General features: G+C 32.0%; 2 protein-coding genes across 3 annotated transcripts in view; one reads left to right on the top strand and one right to left on the bottom strand.

The window, feature by feature from the left end:
* Nucleotides 1-19,013, top strand: part of kcc (solute carrier family 12 member kcc) — a 270,331-nt gene that overhangs the window by 152,951 nt on the left and 98,367 nt on the right. The window lies entirely within an intron of this gene.
* On the bottom strand, nucleotides 3,811-12,810 carry LOC149907992 (monocarboxylate transporter 13-like). The gene is made up of 10 exons (XM_090103120.1): nucleotides 12,523-12,810; nucleotides 11,275-11,401; nucleotides 10,675-10,817; nucleotides 8,411-8,513; nucleotides 8,153-8,326; nucleotides 7,744-7,870; nucleotides 7,230-7,377; nucleotides 5,058-5,205; nucleotides 4,506-4,697; nucleotides 3,811-3,973 (listed from the first exon to the last, which is right to left on the bottom strand). The coding sequence occupies exons 1-10, from the start codon at nucleotides 12,628-12,630 to the stop codon at nucleotides 3,825-3,827; spliced, it is 1,419 nt and encodes a 472-aa protein (XP_089959246.1). The 5' UTR covers nucleotides 12,631-12,810; the 3' UTR covers nucleotides 3,811-3,824.

Genomic DNA, 19,013 nt, shown 5'->3' with positions numbered 1-19,013 from the left:
ACTGTAGCAGACTATAACAAGGAAATACCAGATATATAAATCACTGGTAAATAGTGACAGTGCACATAAAAATAAACTAGAGTCATTGTAAGCTTTTTTGTAGATGCATATAAAATGAAATTCCAAACTTTATATTCGTTTAATAAAGACAAGTTTTGGCATTTGATAAATATTTGATAAATTTAATATTCATAAAGAAGTGACATTAATGATTCAATCAATAAACGAGCAAAACGATTTGAGAATATTATTACCTTAATTCGTTGAAATGAAAAATTTAGAAAGCTTGAATAGCTGTTCTACCTGCGTATTACATAGATTTCTATCTATAAAATGAAATAAGGTACCTGTTATAATATTTTATAATCATTTATTTATGTAACATGCATTAAATGATTGAATAATTAACACTCTTCCAAAGAAGAGTGTACGAGTACCTTCGGAAACGCACTCCATCGTACGCCACACCTCAGCTTTCATCAGGCGAAATCGCTGTCAAGTGATGCCCTAACACCTTATAAAAGAAATAGAGTACCCACAAAGTAAATTTTGTAAAAATTGTTATGACTCTTACGAATCCTACAGGTTTTCCAAATAAAAAAAAATCTAATTAAATTTTTTGTAACACGTAAAATTTAAGTTAATTTCGAAGCCTGAGGATTTTTCTATTTTAAAACAACTCATTCAATTACAAGACACATGATGACTCTTAAAAGCAAGAAAACTTTCAAACAATAAAATCAATATTAGAAACCGTTGTTCACATATATGTAGATACATATAAAAGCTATCTTCTAACAAGTATAGTACGAATATCATTTGGCAGTCCGCCCACAGAGTGCTTACTATCAGAGTACAAGCGAAAATGTCCATCGGCTGAACTAAAAATGTTTTGTCAACACTTTCTAGCCTTTCTTCTGAATAATGTTGTAGGAAGAATGTTATGAGAAAACTTTATCGTCATGCTACACAAACATAATATATAGTTTATCAATCGGATTGTATGAATGAACAGTTTGATAAAGTTGGTAGCAAATCTTAATTATACCTATGCAGCAGATAGCTTCTGAAACATTTTTTATGTTGAAGTATTAACCATTTGTATCTAAACACTTTCTGATAATAATTGGAAGTATCTGGGTAGTAAATGTAAGTAAATGTTTTTGGTGGGATATTTTATTCTTAAAGAATAGCTAGAGCTTAGTTTATTTAAATTATCATTAAAAATTAAAGTATCGTCATTAATTAGACGAATCATCTCTGATCTCACACAAAACTAACAATACACGGAAATGGGGCTAAAATGATTATACAAACATGTTTATAATATGTATCCTACCAAAAACATTTTCATGTAAAATGTTGCCAAGACGAGCCCATATGACTCGCACTGTCAAAAAGTTATCAGATCTCATGTAGAGCCAAGCTTCTAACACTACACGCCCTAACTCTACAAGGCCTTACTTCACAAATTCTACACCTTAGTCAAAATATGTGGCTTTTGTTGATCTAGCATAATCCAAACCCAAGTTATGAGGGTTCAAAAAAACGTCGAAACGCTTCGAGAAAAGGTAGATAGTGCCCGTGCGTTTCGCTTGGCTCGTCTTGGCGGGGGCACTACCGTGCCCCCAGATCTTCGATTGTGTTTATTTATTACGAATTAAAACACAGGTTATTTATGTATTCATCTTCATCTTATTTCTCAGAATGAATAAGAGAGAAACGCATGTAATATAATAGCAACACCTTTTCCCTTCAAAGCTCCATAAAGAACAAATAGCATTTCATCAAACATTAGCATACCATTCCCATAATGATATTTGCAGTACGTCATTGCACGTTGGGTTTATGTAAATTCATTAGACGCATGCTCACATCGCACCTCTATTGTATTCCACGGTACCACCCATATTTGCATTTCAGCACTGTAATAATTAGATACCAACCGTCAAAATTAAACGTTGCTATGTAGCTACTAATTTTAACACGGAAACCGAAAACTATGTTTTGATGTAGGTACGTATTAATAAAATAAATTAAAACTCAAAAACACTCTTTAACTCAAAATTATTGGATTGTCAGTGATTCTTGATTAGTGTGCACTGTACAATTGTACATAATTTACATCTGTCCGTTTAAAATAGATCAAAATCGAGTATAAAGGAGTCGGTTACACACTGATAATAGTAATCTAATAAAAGCGGTTAAAAAGGAAATCTGCAAAAGCTTGTTTGTGTTATTTTTTTAAGTGAAAACTTCTAGCGGCGTTGGGTATAAAATCTTAAACTCGCGTCAGGACTCAGGACACGTGACCTGATCGAAAAAGCGTAAGACGGATGGATATCAAACATGCTCAACGTTAATAATCAAGTTTTCACTTCTCCCGGCACTCCCGGAGTGCAACCCGTCTTTTTTTGTAGTTATCTATATCAAATCGATCTCATAGATATAATAATTGATAATTTTTACATAGTTCTTGCTCAAACGGACTTATGAACGCAATATAGCAATTTAATATTTTCCATAAAAATTAAGATTCTTATATGAGTAGACTTTTTATGAGTATTTCGATGGCTCTCGATTCTAATAATATTCTATCTAATCTTTATCGCAATATTATTAAAATGAACAGAAAGACTAATCTTATCTAAGTATCTTTTTAGCATTAAAATTAAATTAACGGACTGCATTGGCATTTTAAAAGTCATAAAATATTATTTTTGAAATATTTTTTTATTCATGTTATAAAATCTTGATGAAATTCTAGAATAATATAATACCTCTTATTATATTATTCTAGAATTTCATCAAGATTTTATTATTTTCTTTAATACCACTTCGCTGAACACATTTCTAGGTAAAGATAAATTTCCACGACCATCAACATCTAAAGAAGATTAGGATAATGTTATAAAAACTAATCCAAAAGTGGTGAATATTGTTGAAGCATATAAAAAAATGATTCTAATGAAACCACCAATAGCAAATTTTATTTTTACCTCAATTTTATTTTCAGACACTTTTAATTACTTAACAAACAAGCGCTCCACAAAGCTACGCTTGAATTTATATTTTTGGTTTTATGGCATTCAAATGCTTTATAAATATAAATTTATAAAGAATAGAAAAGATTCGATCACGAGGCGGGACTCGAACCCGCATCCTTCGCGCCATTCCGGTCAGCTACGCTTTACAAAAATCTAGGAATTACTTAATTAAATAAAATAAATAAATATTTCAGGACAATTTTCACACACGGCACGATCTGATCCGATACTAATAGTCTACTTGATAAGTTGAAAATGGCGTAAACTAGAGATAAGGCTCTTAAAAATACGTGTGATAGCTCATTTGATTGGGAATGACGTCTAGAAAAATGTATCGGAAATGTTTATTAGCACACAAAAAATTGCAAAAGTTATAGGCAAATTAAGTTTAAAAAAAATAGGTATTTCGTTTATTGTTAATAACTCCGAAATTATTATGGACGGTGTTATGGAAACCAGATGGCTGATAAACATACATATATATAATTTTAAATAAATACTTATATAGATAATTAACCCCCAGACACAGAGCAAACATCTATGTTCATCACATAAATATTTGCCCCGGGTGGGAATCGAACCCACGACCTCTGGCTTTGAAGGCAGGTCTACTACCAACCAAGCCAACCGGTCAGTCAAATTAAATGTTCATTTTTTTAATCAAAAAATTTTCTGGTGTTTACTCGGTTTATACTCAAATTACCATATAGTAAAATAACTAAATATGTTCAGCTTAATTCCTCTCTAAATAAAAATAAAAATATAATTTACATAAAATCATGATTTATTCGAGTTTTCTTTGATTCTTTTTGCAGTATTGTTAAAACAACAAAGTTTTATAATCCATGCTAGTGCGATGATAGCAAAAATTGCGGTCATAATATTTAATGCTATTGTGTAGTTCCCGGTATAATCTCTTATAGCTCCTGAAAAATGAAAATACAAAAAATTAATAATGCTCGTGCTTTCAATAGGTATTTGAAGTCTATAGAACTGATAAATGACAATGTAGTTAAACTATATAATAGTCGTGCATAAATTTTTGTTAGGCTTTTTATTCTTTTACAGATATTTATTATAGTAGCAAACACGTGAGAAAGGAAAATATGACTCAGTCTTTTTTACTAATGACTGACAAATATTTGTTTTGTTGCAATTGTCTTTTTTTAACATTGAAATTTTTGGCAGGGGTGGCCCATTTAGAAATAAACATAATTTAAATCGATTAGTGTTACAAGCTTTCCGCCCGCGCTTTAGCCCGCTTTTCTAAAAGCTAATAAATTATAAACTATAATATAACCTGCCTCTTGAATCACTCTATCTAAAAAAAACTGCAGTAAAATCCGTCGTGTAGTTTTAAAGATTTAAGCATACAAATAGACGCGGTCATTGACTTTACTTTATACTATGTAGTATGGTTTTGTTAAAAGTTATTAAATAATGACAATCAGTCCTTACCAATGATAGGTGCCAATGACAAGTTCTGAATCCCACAAGCCAACATGCAAATTCCGATGGCATCTGAGAACTTATCCGGGCCGACAGCGTCTGACGTCACGAGCACTAATCCTATGAAAACTATCGAGCGAGTCGCACCAATCAGTGTGAATAAAGCCAGCGAGATTGCATAGCTGTCGGATGCTGATATCCCTGGAATTATATATTTTTAATTATTTTTTTAGGATTGATAACTTATGAAAAGAATACTATGATGAAGTAGTAGTCATTGAAAGGATATTGGTAGTTCGGTTTGGTGTTCTTAACTTAAAAATCTTTTAAAATCGATTTTAATATTATCGGAAAACTACATTTACTAGAAAGTTGAAATCTCTGCTTTATCAGAGTATAAAAAATAGATGGCCTTACAGATAAAGGTGAGATGCAAAGGGGGAACGAATTTTTAACACTTCTTCTATCTTTAGAAAAAACTATTAAACTTAAACTTGTCTTAAACTCGAGAACCAGTGCCTATTAATTGGAACTATAAAATATAATAAAAATGTTAAATACCCAATCGAGCTAAAACAGTAACGACCATGCCAGCAATATACATTTTGCTGCTTCCTAATTTATTCAACCATTTGTTCAGTAAAATTAGAAAAATCCTCATCAATAAATCACCGAGTGCGATCAACGAGAAGGCCCACGCCATATTCGCCTGGAAAGTGAAATTAACCCTTATTTCGAATTTGTCCGTACCACCGGACAAGTACTTTAAAAAAATCCACCGCCCCGTCTAATTCTATTTTTGCAACAAAAAAACTACTAAGCTATTGGGAGGTCGATCAAATTTTAGTAGAAAAATAAATTTTGCGTGTAATAACCCAGAGTTTGACAGTTGGCGAAAAAATGTCGGCGAAACTGCGCACTAAGAAAGTCTTTCAGGTAATTTATTAAAAAATATTATTTTTTGCCTATGTTGCGTAGATTTTTTATTTGTGTTTTGTGAATTTAGTCTACTAACGTTCAAATAATACGATTTCATAGCTTTTGCTTACGTTATTCTTAATAATTATCGAGTTTTTCACTTGTCCGCCACACCGGACTTCGTCGAAACACCTGTATTTATTGTGTCTTACAGCTTGTCCGTCACGGCGGACCTTGTCGAAATATGGTATGAAAGGTAAAAGATTTGATTTGTCGGTATTACCAAAACATTACATCTATTCTCAGTACCTATCAACTTGTTAGATACTTCTTATCTATCTAACCTTTACATACGACTTCCCGACGCCTTTGAGTCCAAATATAGAGCAAGTTTTCCCGAACCAGTCGCAGGAACTCAATTTTGCAAACTTACCTTCTATATCGTTTTTACCCTCGTTGCCAACACATGTGCATAGAAAAAGAAGACTCAGAGAACCATCAGTTGTAACAAAAAAGAGACCCAAGCAAATTCAAAAGCTTTCCCTCTCTTACAAATGGAAACAGAGTACCTTTTTGTATAGAGCCCAGATAGAAGATACTGCAGTAGTTGAAGATCCTCCCGTAGTACGTTCACCTTTAGATTACTTTTTTTCACAGTTTCTTTGTACTTTTATAAAAAATAAAGGCTCTTTTACTATTATATTCTTTTACTTTATACTATGCAACTTCTTTCACGTATTCGATTAAGTCCGCTAGGACGGACAAGTCATTTTTACTAAGATTCGATAATGTCCGGTGTGGCGGACATCGCTTTTCTCCATAAGGGTGGGGGGTAGATTTTTTTTTTCTTTTTTTGGAGGTTTAGAAAAACCATGGAAACTAGGTTATACAATAAAATTTTAATAAGTTTACTATCACCTTCTCTGTCGAAATAAGGGTTAAAACAACTTTTAAATTAATACAAATCAATTATATGCTTTATGAATTACCAACTCTTAGGCTAGCTTCAATGTTAGTATGAAGCTTTCGAGGTTCTATTTTCTCCTATTCTTTCTTTGCTAACTAGCGAATTGTTTATACGCGTAACATACTCATAATAAATTCACCTATATCAACATTTTTAATCAATTCCTCTGTTATTCAGCGAAAATATTATGTTCAAATGAAAATTAGGTTCAAAATACAATAGATTATCTTGTTTAAACACAAGTCCAACAGACAACAAAAGCTTGTCTGTGTCTTGATTTCGTATAAAACTCACTTGAAAAATAAATTGTTTTTTCAAATCATAAATATATTTTAATAATGAAAGATACTACTTATACATTTGATAAAGTATAATACTTAATGAAGTATATTGAATTTGATGATTAACAACAAAGTGGTCCCATTATTCAATTTAGTGGAAATGAAAGGCGATTATCATTGGATATTTGAATTCCAATTATTTTGTATTGAATTCATCCACAAAAGAAAATTCCATTAAATTTTCAATTGTGAAACAATGATGCTAAAGTAGATATTTTTAATTATACCACTCAATATTTGCTTAGAGTAACGTTTAATATTTGCACTACATTCGCATTGTGTTTATTAGATAAGATTATTTATATATTGCATAGTCGCAGGGAAATGAGAATATCAGAGATTTCTCGAAATCATAGAAGTTGTCGAATAGTCTTGTATACGTTTTTTTACTAAAAATGTTTATTGATTTATCGTAAAAATACTAAAATTAACCTATGGATTTCATACAATGTCTGATATCCTCATTAACCAGCGACATATATAAATTAATTTAAAAACAAAACTTACTTCGTTCCAACCATATGATTGCAAAGCCTGAGGCAGCATATAGAGATATGTGACATCTATTGCTAAACCCAGAGATGGACCAATGCACTCTATTGATAATGTGAACGTTTTTATCAGTTCAAAATCAAGTAAATTCTTCAATTGGCATCTATGAAAGAAGATTTTTTTTCTGTTTATTTTCTCTTCACTAAATTGCACAGAAGAAACCTTATAACTACTTTGGATTTAAAAAAGAGAGTACAATTAATTGGATTATATAGGAAAAAGAGAGTACAATTAATTGGATTATATAGGAAAAAGAGAGTACAATTAATTGGATTATATAGGAAAAAGAGAGTACAATTAATTGGATTATAATATAATAGGAATAACTACTTTTCTTTGCTCGCTTTTATAAAGTGGTGTTCTTGTTATATTTTTGGAAAAGGAATTCTACAGCTCTAAGTTTTGTATATTTGTAAACTAAATTATGAGTTAGAATAATCAAATATTTGTTCAATAGACTGTCACTTACTTAATTCCATGTTTTTTATCAGATATGAATTCATCGTGCAAAGTTCTGTCTGGTCTTGTTTTATCTATATCATCATCGTTTTGTGATTTTGCCGCCTCGTTGCCCTCTTTTACGAGTAACTTTATTTCTGCAAGGAAAAACAAATCCGTTTCATGTGGAAATTATGGAAATGCTGTGTCTTAGTAAAATTTATACCATAATTATTTGACACATAATATATTTTCTATATTTACGCTGAAGGAAAATTGTCATTTTCCTTACATAATTTCTTGATTGTGTTTCAATGAAATGAACCGGCGTATCCCAGAAGCAAAACTATTAATAAAATGTGACGTCGTTGACTTACATCTGGCCAGTGTCATTCACAAAACCCTATGTACCTGCATTAATAGGTGATATTTAACTATACCATTCTCATCACGAGATACTTCGACTCTTCTCAAATGCCAAGAGATTGGTTGCATAAGAGCACCAGCCGCTATCATATGAACAGACACAGCACACACAAAAATAGCCGAACCTCTGTAGCCATAACTCTGTGATGTCAATTGTAAAATTTGCGGCATTATAAATGATGATAAAGCTGAAACAATATTATTAACATTTTATTATTTGTTTTGTAATCTCAAAATGAAAATAAATTCAAAAATATTTCAAGAACATTTACCAGCCATTGTCTGTGTTATGCTTACAGCAAGGTAGCGTTTCTTCACGAAATATTCGTTCAATACTGTATTTGAAATGATAAATATAAGGCCGATACCAATATTCTAGAAGTAATGGAAATAAATAAAAAATGAAATCATTAAAAACAAAACCTTAATAAATATTAATTAGTAGAATATTTATATTAATTATTCAACGATTTAGTACCTACGTATGTGATAGACAGATAGAGCATACATAATATTATAGTTTTAATTTTATTTTAAAAATATTCTAATCAAATCATTTCCGACAGGTAACTTATGAGTTTAAATAAAAATCATTAATTACTGACCGATTTGTGAGTTAGGTACAGACATGTGACATTTGGACCCCAAACAAGGACAGCCTGTATTTTGGGGTCCACCTTCCTTAATGACACAATGATAATTAATAACAGAACTATAGCATAATATTAACTTAAATATCGATTTAGATAATTTAGCTATTATTTACACAAAATTTTTAATTATATATTTCAAGTTTAATAGATATGAGCGTACGTGCGTGTGTATAATATATGTGTGTGCGTGTGTGTATGCACTCATACACACACGCACACAAGCGTAAGAGCGTGATTGACTAAGGTAAGATTGTGTATTGAAAATCAATAAGTTTATTTAAAATATAGGCAATATTAAATATATTTTTTTATTTAATATAAAAACTCATTTAACTAGCTGTTCTCCGCGGTTTTACCCGCAGTGCTCCGCTCCTGTTGGTCTCAGCGAGATGATTTTAAGCCTTCCTCGATAAATGGGCTATCTAACACTGAAAGAATTTTTCAAATCGGACCAGCAGTTCCCGAGATTAGCGTGTTCAAACAAACAAAAAAACAAACTCTTCAGCTTTATAATATTAGTATAGCATAGATTATTATTAGTTGTTAAGCATGTAGGACTTAATCCGGCTTGGTTAGTATGTAAATACAACCAGATTCACATTTAATACTTTTTCTTATAATATTTTTCGGGATTTCTGTTGTATAATCTGGTTCTAAATTTCGATACATTAATAATTAATATCGTTGCCGTTTGGTTTGCCCACAGATCACAGAAACTAAAGGGGTTTGCCATATTGGAAATATGTATAGGAACTAAGAGCCGTTGTTTTATTTGTACATAATATCTCCTCTCCAATTGATTCTACAGCCAGAACATGTATTAGAGCCATTTTCTCATAAATTGTTATGTAATTATTCTTTTATCTTCCTTTAAAAACAGTCATTGGGTTATATTTATTATCGCAAATATTAGTGTCTCAAATCACAATTTACACATAGCACTTTTTTCTCCTGTATGCAGCTTAAATAACAAAATCTACGATATACGAAGAACAAATGGATAGATATTTGGTGGATAGAGATAGATGGAATTTTCCATGGACATTTTGGTGGACAAAACAACAATACGACAACGTAATTTTGAATTCAAACAACAAATCAACATCAATTTGTCTAATGTCTATGCTTAACCATCGACAAGAATTCGGAGAGACCAACATTAGAAATATGTTTTTTTGTAAATGGTTAATGGTGGCATATTGGACCAATGTTAGCACTTGGAAAAGTATTAAATAATTTGAACTTCAAATCAATGGCATGAAGTTTAAAATTCCTTGATAATGTAAGCATAACCAAAATGATGTTCTAAGTGTCGACCCACTGTCGTCTGCAAAACTAATAATTGAGCCGTTGGCAAGGTTTAAATTGCATAGAGAGTTTATATAAGTCGTCGCTAATATGATCATTTATTTTAATACAATGAAATCTATTTTCAAGGTAGTTTAAAAAAAATAACGGAACATCTCGAATACCATACCTAATATCCATCCTCTCCAAAAGTATCAGGACAGAACGTCGAATGTCTTTTTGCATAACGCATGGTTCCAAAGATATAAATATTTATAATACACTAGCGTTTCGTCCCGGCTTCGCCCGTGATACCTACATGTTTAAACTATCCTATCTTTCAAGTTGGATCAAACTGCACATGGTGTGCGAATTTTATTATAATCGGTTAAGTGGTTTAGAAGTCCATTGAGGACAAACATTGTGACACGAGATTTATATATATATATAAGATAATAATAATTCTCATATAAAAAAATTAAAACTAAATATTTTATGAGTTAACCATTTCGTGGATTTTTTTAACAATATAAAACTTAAAATCTATAGAAATAATATCATTCTATCATTTATTACCTGTATGCTTTTGTACATACCTGAATGATTGCTTGGAATACGAAGAATATAACCTTGCTCCGAGCAAATGCAGTGCAAAACATACCAAAGTTAAAAAAAACCGCTCCTATTAAAAAAGCTTTTCGTGTCGATAACATCCTTAATAATGGCGCTGTAAAGAAACCTAAAACGTCCAAACATAAAATGATTAGTTAATACAAGACTATTTTCAGTAATTTATGTTATTCAAAAGAAGGATGTACTATGTCATATTGTATATTTTTTCCAATAATTTATCAATGATTGTATTAAATAGTTTTATTGATAAAATTATAGTATATCTATTTATATATAGTACTTCAGATTCTCTTAAATATTCCAACAAACCCAATAATATTTCAATTATTGGGTTTTCCACATTGAAATATTTCCTGTTATTTGAATTTTATGTTAGTTAGGACTTTGTTACTTTGTTTTATAACATTCAACTGTATTATAAATGAGAATTTTTTAGAATAGAATAATAGATTCATATGAACATAGGCGAAAGACACTATAGGTTGGAATCCCGCCTCGTGATAGATTTCTTTCTATTATTTAAAAATGTCTCATTAATTAGGATTTGTTAATATTATACTAACATGAAATAGAACAGCATATGGCCGAAACTCCTCCCAAAAGTGTGATATCCGTTGAATTCATGTGCAACTCCGCGAAGTATTCCTTGTATATAAGTCCATAACAGTTTATGAAAATGTTATAAATAGACTGAAATTGAGCAAAAAAATTATATATTATTGATATATTTCTTAGAAAAATTATAGTATTATAATCAAGTAATTGACAAGCAATAAATATAACTAAAAAAAATCGTGAGCTGGAATAAAAAAACACTAAAAGTATCAAAAACAAATTTATTGACTTCTAGATCTTGAGCATCAGGAATTATATTTTTACAGCCAACGAAATAAATTAAGTTTTGTGAAGGTGAAGCAATATCAAGGCTTGAAGACGAAAAAAAAATATTTTGAAGTAGACAAACGAATTTTAATTTTTTTTTTTATTATTTGAGATCGATTCTATTATCTCTCTATTAAATTAAACTTCCAAACACAGTTAACATTGAGTAGAAATGGAATGTTATTTTAAGGAATTTAGTATCTATAAAAACGTTAAGAACAAAAGCCCTGAAGTTCACGATGTACCCTCGCTTCAAAGCACCATTTTAGTAAGCCGAAATCCTTCACACATATGAATATGTGCAGAAAAAACTACTGAATATATTCTAAAACATGAATATTTCTATAACCTCTCATCCCAGGGAAGTTGAAATGTATTTTGGTGAAACTAGTCACGTTTCGCTTTTATCGTTTAAATTATACTGCAGTGTGGATAAATAAAAGTTTCTAGTAAAACAAGCTTTTGTTTCGAAAACTAGAACAGTGAGTAATTTACTATTTAGCATGAGTTGCTTTATTTCATGAAACTTCTCTGGCTAACAAATTATGTTTAGGTACTAAATATAACTGTGTTATGATTTATACTTAATTTGCTTTCATTTAACACATGGGCGTTTAACTCAAGCTACAGGATTAGCAAGTTTTTTTCATTTCAATACAAGCAAGAAAATTTAACCTTTTCTATTATTGAGAAACAGATAAGTAGTGTATAAGGCGACTCTTTCAATGTTGCAATAATCTGCCCATTAGAATGAAAGTTTTTATATATATAATAGCAAAAGGTGTACTGATCCTAGCATAAGTAACAAACTCTACATTTTAATAATATGTCAATTAAATTAACAGTCTTAATCACAAGCAACCAAAGTTATTGAATTATAGTATTTGCATTTGTAAGTTTATCAAAAATATTTTGAGACTGAGACTCACCAAGTTAATCGAAACAGCTATTAAAATAACATATCCAAACCCGCCATCTGGAGCGATCCATTCAAACGTTTTACTTTTCTCCATTTCAGGGTCTACCATTTGCACCATGAAGTCTATTACTACATTCTAGAACCTACTTCTAGACTTCTAAGACGATTTACAAACTAATTCTTGTACAAATGATTGATAACACAATTATGGTAGCAAGATATATCATAAACAAATATAAAACAGCACACACACTAACTATAATTTAATTGATCACGTTTGTGAAATGACTGGCTTACTGATGATGTTTTTTTGTTTTACGTTTAATTTTAATTTCAATTTGTCGCATAGCCGGGGTGGGGGAGGACCACAAAACTGGTTGACAATATCTGTTTATAGGCTGTCTGGTATTTATTCAATATGGCAAAAGTCATATTGAGGTCCGCAATTCTTGCAAATGAAACTCCACTGAGAGTCCGGCCTATTCCGTGAACCGATCTACAATAGGATATTATGAAAAGGTCTTTGTTCTAATTTTGTATGAAAATTCTAATAATCGTTAATTAAAAGAACTACAAAGGGATATGAAAAGGAAAAAGTTTTATTGTGTTTCTATAATGGCGTAGAGGAGAAAATTGAGTAGCTAAATCTTATAGAAATTTCCTTATCATATCCTAATATTATAAAAAAATTCCCCTCCGCATCCCCAATACAATAAACCGCTTTCAGCATAATATTATACAACTATTTCACAAAAACATTCCATGCAATAATGAGGTATTTCACGAATGTGCATTTGAAAATGGCCGTTTAATCAAATATTGGTAACTGAGCTACTTAAGACTTCACAATTTTATGGCGAGTGTTCTCAGCATTACATTTAGTTCCTCGCTCTCTGAAACTACTACAATATTTAACTTTCAAAGAGCTTGTGCGAAACTTTAACGAAGTCGAATTGTAAATTGGTCTGCTAAATGAATAGTACCGCTTGTTTGAGAATGACTCGCAGAAAAGTTTATTTCATAATGACAGCTATATTTTATAGTAGTAGAGAAACATCATAAACTACATGAGTTATTATTTATTTATTTATTAACATCACATAGAACTTACTATCATTACAGGATTCTAACCTAATTCGACAGTGAACTTTTATAAATTAACAAAAGCAAATCTCATATCTACCAAACATCAACATCATTAAAATTAAAAATAAGTACTACTTAACAATTATAATCTTAATTAATAGAATTAACATTAATAATAAATTAATAATTATTATGTGTGCAATACGGTTATACAGGGTGTCCCACTATTGATATAGTAAGCGCGAAGGGACTTGTAGTTTTGCATACACTGATCACGTAAAAAATACTTAAACAACAAAATTACGTCAAAAATTGTTTGCCAAATTTTTCTCGAAAATTCACGTTTTCTTCTAGCTTCGCGCAGCCGGCATATACCGCTTCTCTAATGTGAGCATTTTGCCTATGAAAACATCATCTTAAACGATAGCTCACGTGCGGGTGGCAAAGTTGGGCGGGTTGTTTGTAAGGGGTCGACACATAAGAGTTTTAAGAATTCATCTATTTGAAAAAAACTGCGTCTGGAATTTTATAAGTTTTTTTTTATTTACTCAGCGTATGCAAAACTATAACCTCCTTTGAGCTTAGTATACCAACAGTGGGACACCCTGTAAACATGATAAGATTTTTTAACACGGTTTCCATTCAACATATTGGAAAAAAATATAGCACTGATCTAGCTTATCTGTTAAAAATATTGTAAAAAAACTAGCGCTTAAAACCAGTTTTTTACGTAGATAAAAAGTTAGTTTTTTTCGCTAGTTTTCTTAAGTAAAAAACTTGCTCACATTTAAGCTTTTTGAGACAAATCTAGCTCGTTTGTATAACGTATATCACATTTATCGCCTCCATATACGCAACTAAACTCATGTGAAAACGGTATTTGCAAAACAGATAAATCAATGTTCAGAAATAGAATCGAGATAGCGTTATCAAATATGTATTTGATTTTATTTATAATACAAAAAATAGATTTTTGTTTATCAAATCGTAGTCTATCAAACAGCTGAGAAACAAGTCTTATAAATTCACAACTTATTTCATTCCCGCTATCACCTAGCCTAGCAGATCTCGTTGCAATTAAATTAAATTGAAATTAATATTGTTCGCTTTAAAATTTCCATTCAGAAAATTAATCATTCATTTATATGCTTTCTTAGAATATTCGAGAACATTAACTAAGCATTAGCTGACGATGAATGAAGTATGGAACTAATACAATATCTCTTATTTGATAATACCCCATATGAAGGTGTAAGCGACTAGAACACTCCTGTAACGATGATTAATTAACATTTACTAAGCACTTAAGCGGTGGTATTAAATGTCGCAAATAGCATAAAGATGTAAATCATTGAAACAATGCTAAGAAAAGGGAGCTAACAAATGTCTAATACCAATTAGTAGTCTATAAGTTTTACCATGGAAATATATTTCTTTTTATCAGCCGTGGGACGTCCACTGCTGGACAAAGGCCTCCCTCAAGGATTTCCAGTACGACCGGTCACCGGCGGCCTGCATCCAGCGGCTCCCTGCCACTCGGACCAGGTCGTCTATCCATCTTGTGGGAGGTCGTCCCACGCTTCGTCTTCCCGTTCGTGGCCTCCATTCCAGAACCTTTCTGCCCCAATGGCCATCGGTTCTACGGACTGTGCCCCGCCCATTGCCACTTCAACGTGCTAATCCGGCGAGCTATGTCGGTGACTCCGGTTCTCCCACGGATCTCCTCATTTCTGATTCGATCTCGTAGGGAAACTCCGAGCATAGCCCTTTCCATAGCACGTTGGACGACGCTGAGCTTGTTCACAAGGCCCAGGGTTAGAGGCCACGTCTCTGTTCCGTAGGTCATCACTGGTAACACAACTGGAAATATATTTAGTTGGTATGTATTGAGTGAACTTAAAAAATTACAGAGTTTTTTTTTCGTTTAAGAAAAAAGCAGAATAACGTGGATGACATATCAATCCTGTCTTAATTTCGGGTTGTTAGGTGGCACGCATATTTTTATGGGCAGGTGCGCCCGATGTTAAGTGGTTATCAACAGCTAAACACAAAGCATAACCGCAGATTAGATACTAGTAACTACGCATTACTAGAGATGCGTAGTTACTAGTTTCTAATATAATAATATGTATTATGCAACTTACCTAAATATAACCTCTACACCAAGCATAAAAAACACATTAAGCATACTCTTTTGCATTTATTTGAGGCACATAATGTCACAAACCGGATATTAGGAATCCAATAATCATAAACGTATCGCGTGAGGATCTTCGCCCTTGGCCTGTACGATTCGATTACAAGCGCTTTACCTGTATATTCCAGTACTTTAATAGCGGCACATAAATTTTTAATATCCATAAGTGCTGGAAAGGGTTGGCGTTTAGAAATTGGCATAAGAAAAATAAGTACTTTATGAGGTTAAAGTCATTTGCGTGAATTTAAATTTTATTACTGGAAAAGTATACAGTAAAATTATTTCTAATACATGCCTTCGTGTCATCGAATCAAAACTCTTATTGATTAAGTTGTCTGATATTGTTCTGTAATTATTATTTATAGAAGATGATGAGAGAAGATAATTCATTGATTTATATATTACTAGCTGTCCCGGTAAACGTTCTTCTGCCTTTATCTTATCACTTAGAGGTATGAAAAATATATGTTGGCCGATTCTCAGACCCAGCCGCTATGTACAGAAAATTTCATGAGAATCAGTCCAGCCGCTTTGGAGGAGTATGGAAACTAACATGTGACAGTGACAAGTGATTTTTATATATTAGATTATATTATGTTTAAAATGCCTTTTTCTACTAATTAGTATAATTAGGAAGCGCAGTAACTCATAAAATAAATAGAGCTGCTAAATAAACGATTAGATAGGGGACGTAACATAAACATAATATGATATTAATGCTTACAAAGGCCTCAAAGGAAACTCGAAGCAGTGATAATTAATAATAACGTTTAATGTACTATTACGCACATTTGCCCACTAATTGAAGTTTGCGAGTAGAATATTTAAGTGTGCCTTCCGAAATGCCTTATTTGTTGATGTATTGAAATCCTTATTATGCATTATATACTATACAGGCTGAAAGCCGCGGCATCTCTCGTCGTATGCGTCTATCTCTATACCAAATTTCATACAGATCCGATCAACTGTTTTTTTTGTGACAGAGTAACAAACATTCTTATTAATATTTATATTTATAATATTAGCAACATTGAATTTTCCATTGCTTTATGGAAACATTCATATCATTATTTTCACTGGCCGGCCGGTTGGCTTGGTTGGTAGTGATCCTGCCTTCAAAGCCACTGGTTGTGGATTCGATTCCCACCCAGGGCAAATATTTGTGTGATGAACATAGATGTTTGGGTGTTAATTATCTATATAAGTATTTATTTAAAATTCTTTATGTATATTAATCAGCCATCTGGTTTCCATAGCACAAGCGAAAGCTTAGTATGGGATCAGATCGTGCCGAGTGTGAAAATTGTCTGAAATATTTATTTAATTTATTTCTTTATTATTAGATTATAAAAAAGTTAACGGTCTCACTGACGGTCGATACAACATAATTATGCGCTTTGTTGCGGCTGCCGTAGCCAGAAAATGTCACGTCAATTATTTTGCGTGGGTATCACCAAAAGTTCGTTATAACGAATAATACTGTTAAAATCATTCAGGCATTTTTTAATTAAATGGACATACTAGGGAAAAGTATGAGCATTAAAATATAAAAAGAGCATGTGTGCCGATCACACGTGTCAGAAGTGAAACTTCTTTGGCAAGATTCAAAGATACCAAAATCGTCGCCCTACTCTATGACGCGACCTTGAAGTTTTACTCTAAACGCGCCTAAAGAAGTTTCACTTCAAAAATAAGTAAATGTAATACTCGTGTACCTATGTACTAAATTACCTATATATTTAAAAACAGCAAATATTTATATTACACCGAGAAAAGTCCGCCATTGAAACAGTAAAATGGATCTGCCTCAGTAGGTGACTCGGATATAAAGTACAGTGTAAATGTTCTTTAAACAGAAAGGAGACGTTTTATACAAAAGTTTTAAAATAAAAGTCTCGGGGTCGTAAGAGGAATTTTAAATTTATCCCGGTATGTTACATAGAGCAGAACTAGTGGCTTAACTCCAAAAATAATAAAATTACCATAGTTTCTAAGCCACAGTCGGAACAAACTAAGCGAGATGGTAAGTGAACATAACGTGTAGAATGGATGAAATTCTCTAGTCTGGAAGACTGTAATTCTATTGAAATAGTTTTCGTGGAACCACGAAAATCCTGCTAATATTATAAATGCTAAGTTTTCTATGTTTGTTTGTAACTTCTTCTCGAAAAAACTGCTCAACCGATTTTCATAAAATTTGGCACACAGTTAGAGGGTAACTTGGATTCACACAAACGAGAAGTTTCTTCCCGGAAATCTCACAGGGACAGGAACTATGTGGGTTTTTCTTTTTAAAACGCAGGCGGAAAGCTAGTATATTCATAAAATATTGCATGTCATTTATAAAACCATCTAATGTAACAGCTTACCTATATTCGTCATGTAATTATGTATATTCGTCGGTTACTGCAAACTAATGGGACCGCTGTGTGCCCAAAGCTGACATGTCACTCTCGACCACGCCACGCTATATTGCCGAACTGTAGCAACAAATTATCACATCGATGTATCGTTCAACGAAATGTTTTGTGAATTGTGCATTCGTGCAGTAATTGATTGGGCCGTCATCAACACAGGAATTATAATTACGTAATAGTCATTGATTTTAATTGTATTGTATTTGTACTGGATGTGTGTATCTGTTTTAATCAGGGCGTTATTTAAATACGAATGACAATGTGAAATATCCATACTAATATTATAAATGCGAAAGTAACTCTGTCTGTCTGTCTGTTACTCAATCACGCCTAAACTACTGAACCAATTTTCATAAAATTTGGTATGGAGATATTTTTATACCCGAGAAAGGACATAGGATAGGTTTTATCCCGGAAATCCTGCGGGAACAGGTTTTTCTTTGAAAACGCGGGCGAAGCCGCAGGCGGAAAGCTAGTAGTATTACATATAATTTAGACTAAACTTCATTTCTAACCTGACTACCTACTAACTATTCTTAAAATTGAATAATCCACATAACACAGTCTAAATAAGAGTCCCTAAACTATCTCTTTTTCATTTTTAATTTTATTTAAACTTCATAATTTTTACAGTTTTCCCTTTGACAATAAAACTTACTAAAGCGCATGACGCAATGCATTAAAACTAATTCCACATATAATGAAAATATACCCTTACAGATATTGATTACAAGCGGTCGATAGCTAGCATATTATTATGTATATCACCATTAGCCGATATCATCGCGGACCTTGTAACAA

This window comes from Colias eurytheme, chromosome 6 (genome assembly GCF_061535395.1).
Source record: "Colias eurytheme isolate Ceu_HAF_F1 chromosome 6, ilColEury1 Martin Lab GWU primary, whole genome shotgun sequence".
Taxonomy (NCBI): Eukaryota; Metazoa; Arthropoda; class Insecta; order Lepidoptera; family Pieridae; genus Colias; species Colias eurytheme.
This window is presented reverse-complemented; position numbering and strand designations above follow the sequence as displayed.

Bases quoted from the DNA above. Each gene is read 5' to 3' on its own strand.
- LOC149907992 (XM_090103120.1), bottom strand. From the start codon at position 12,630: ATGGTGCAAATGGTAGACCCTGAAATGGAGAAAAGTAAAACGTTTGAA. The intron at 5,206-7,229 runs GTAAGTTTTGTT...TTCACTTTCCAG, and splicing joins AATCATATGGTTGGAACGAA to GCGAATATGGCGTGGGCCTT. The intron at 4,698-5,057 runs GTATTTAACATT...ATATAATTCCAG, and splicing joins TACTGTTTTAGCTCGATTGG to GGATATCAGCATCCGACAGC.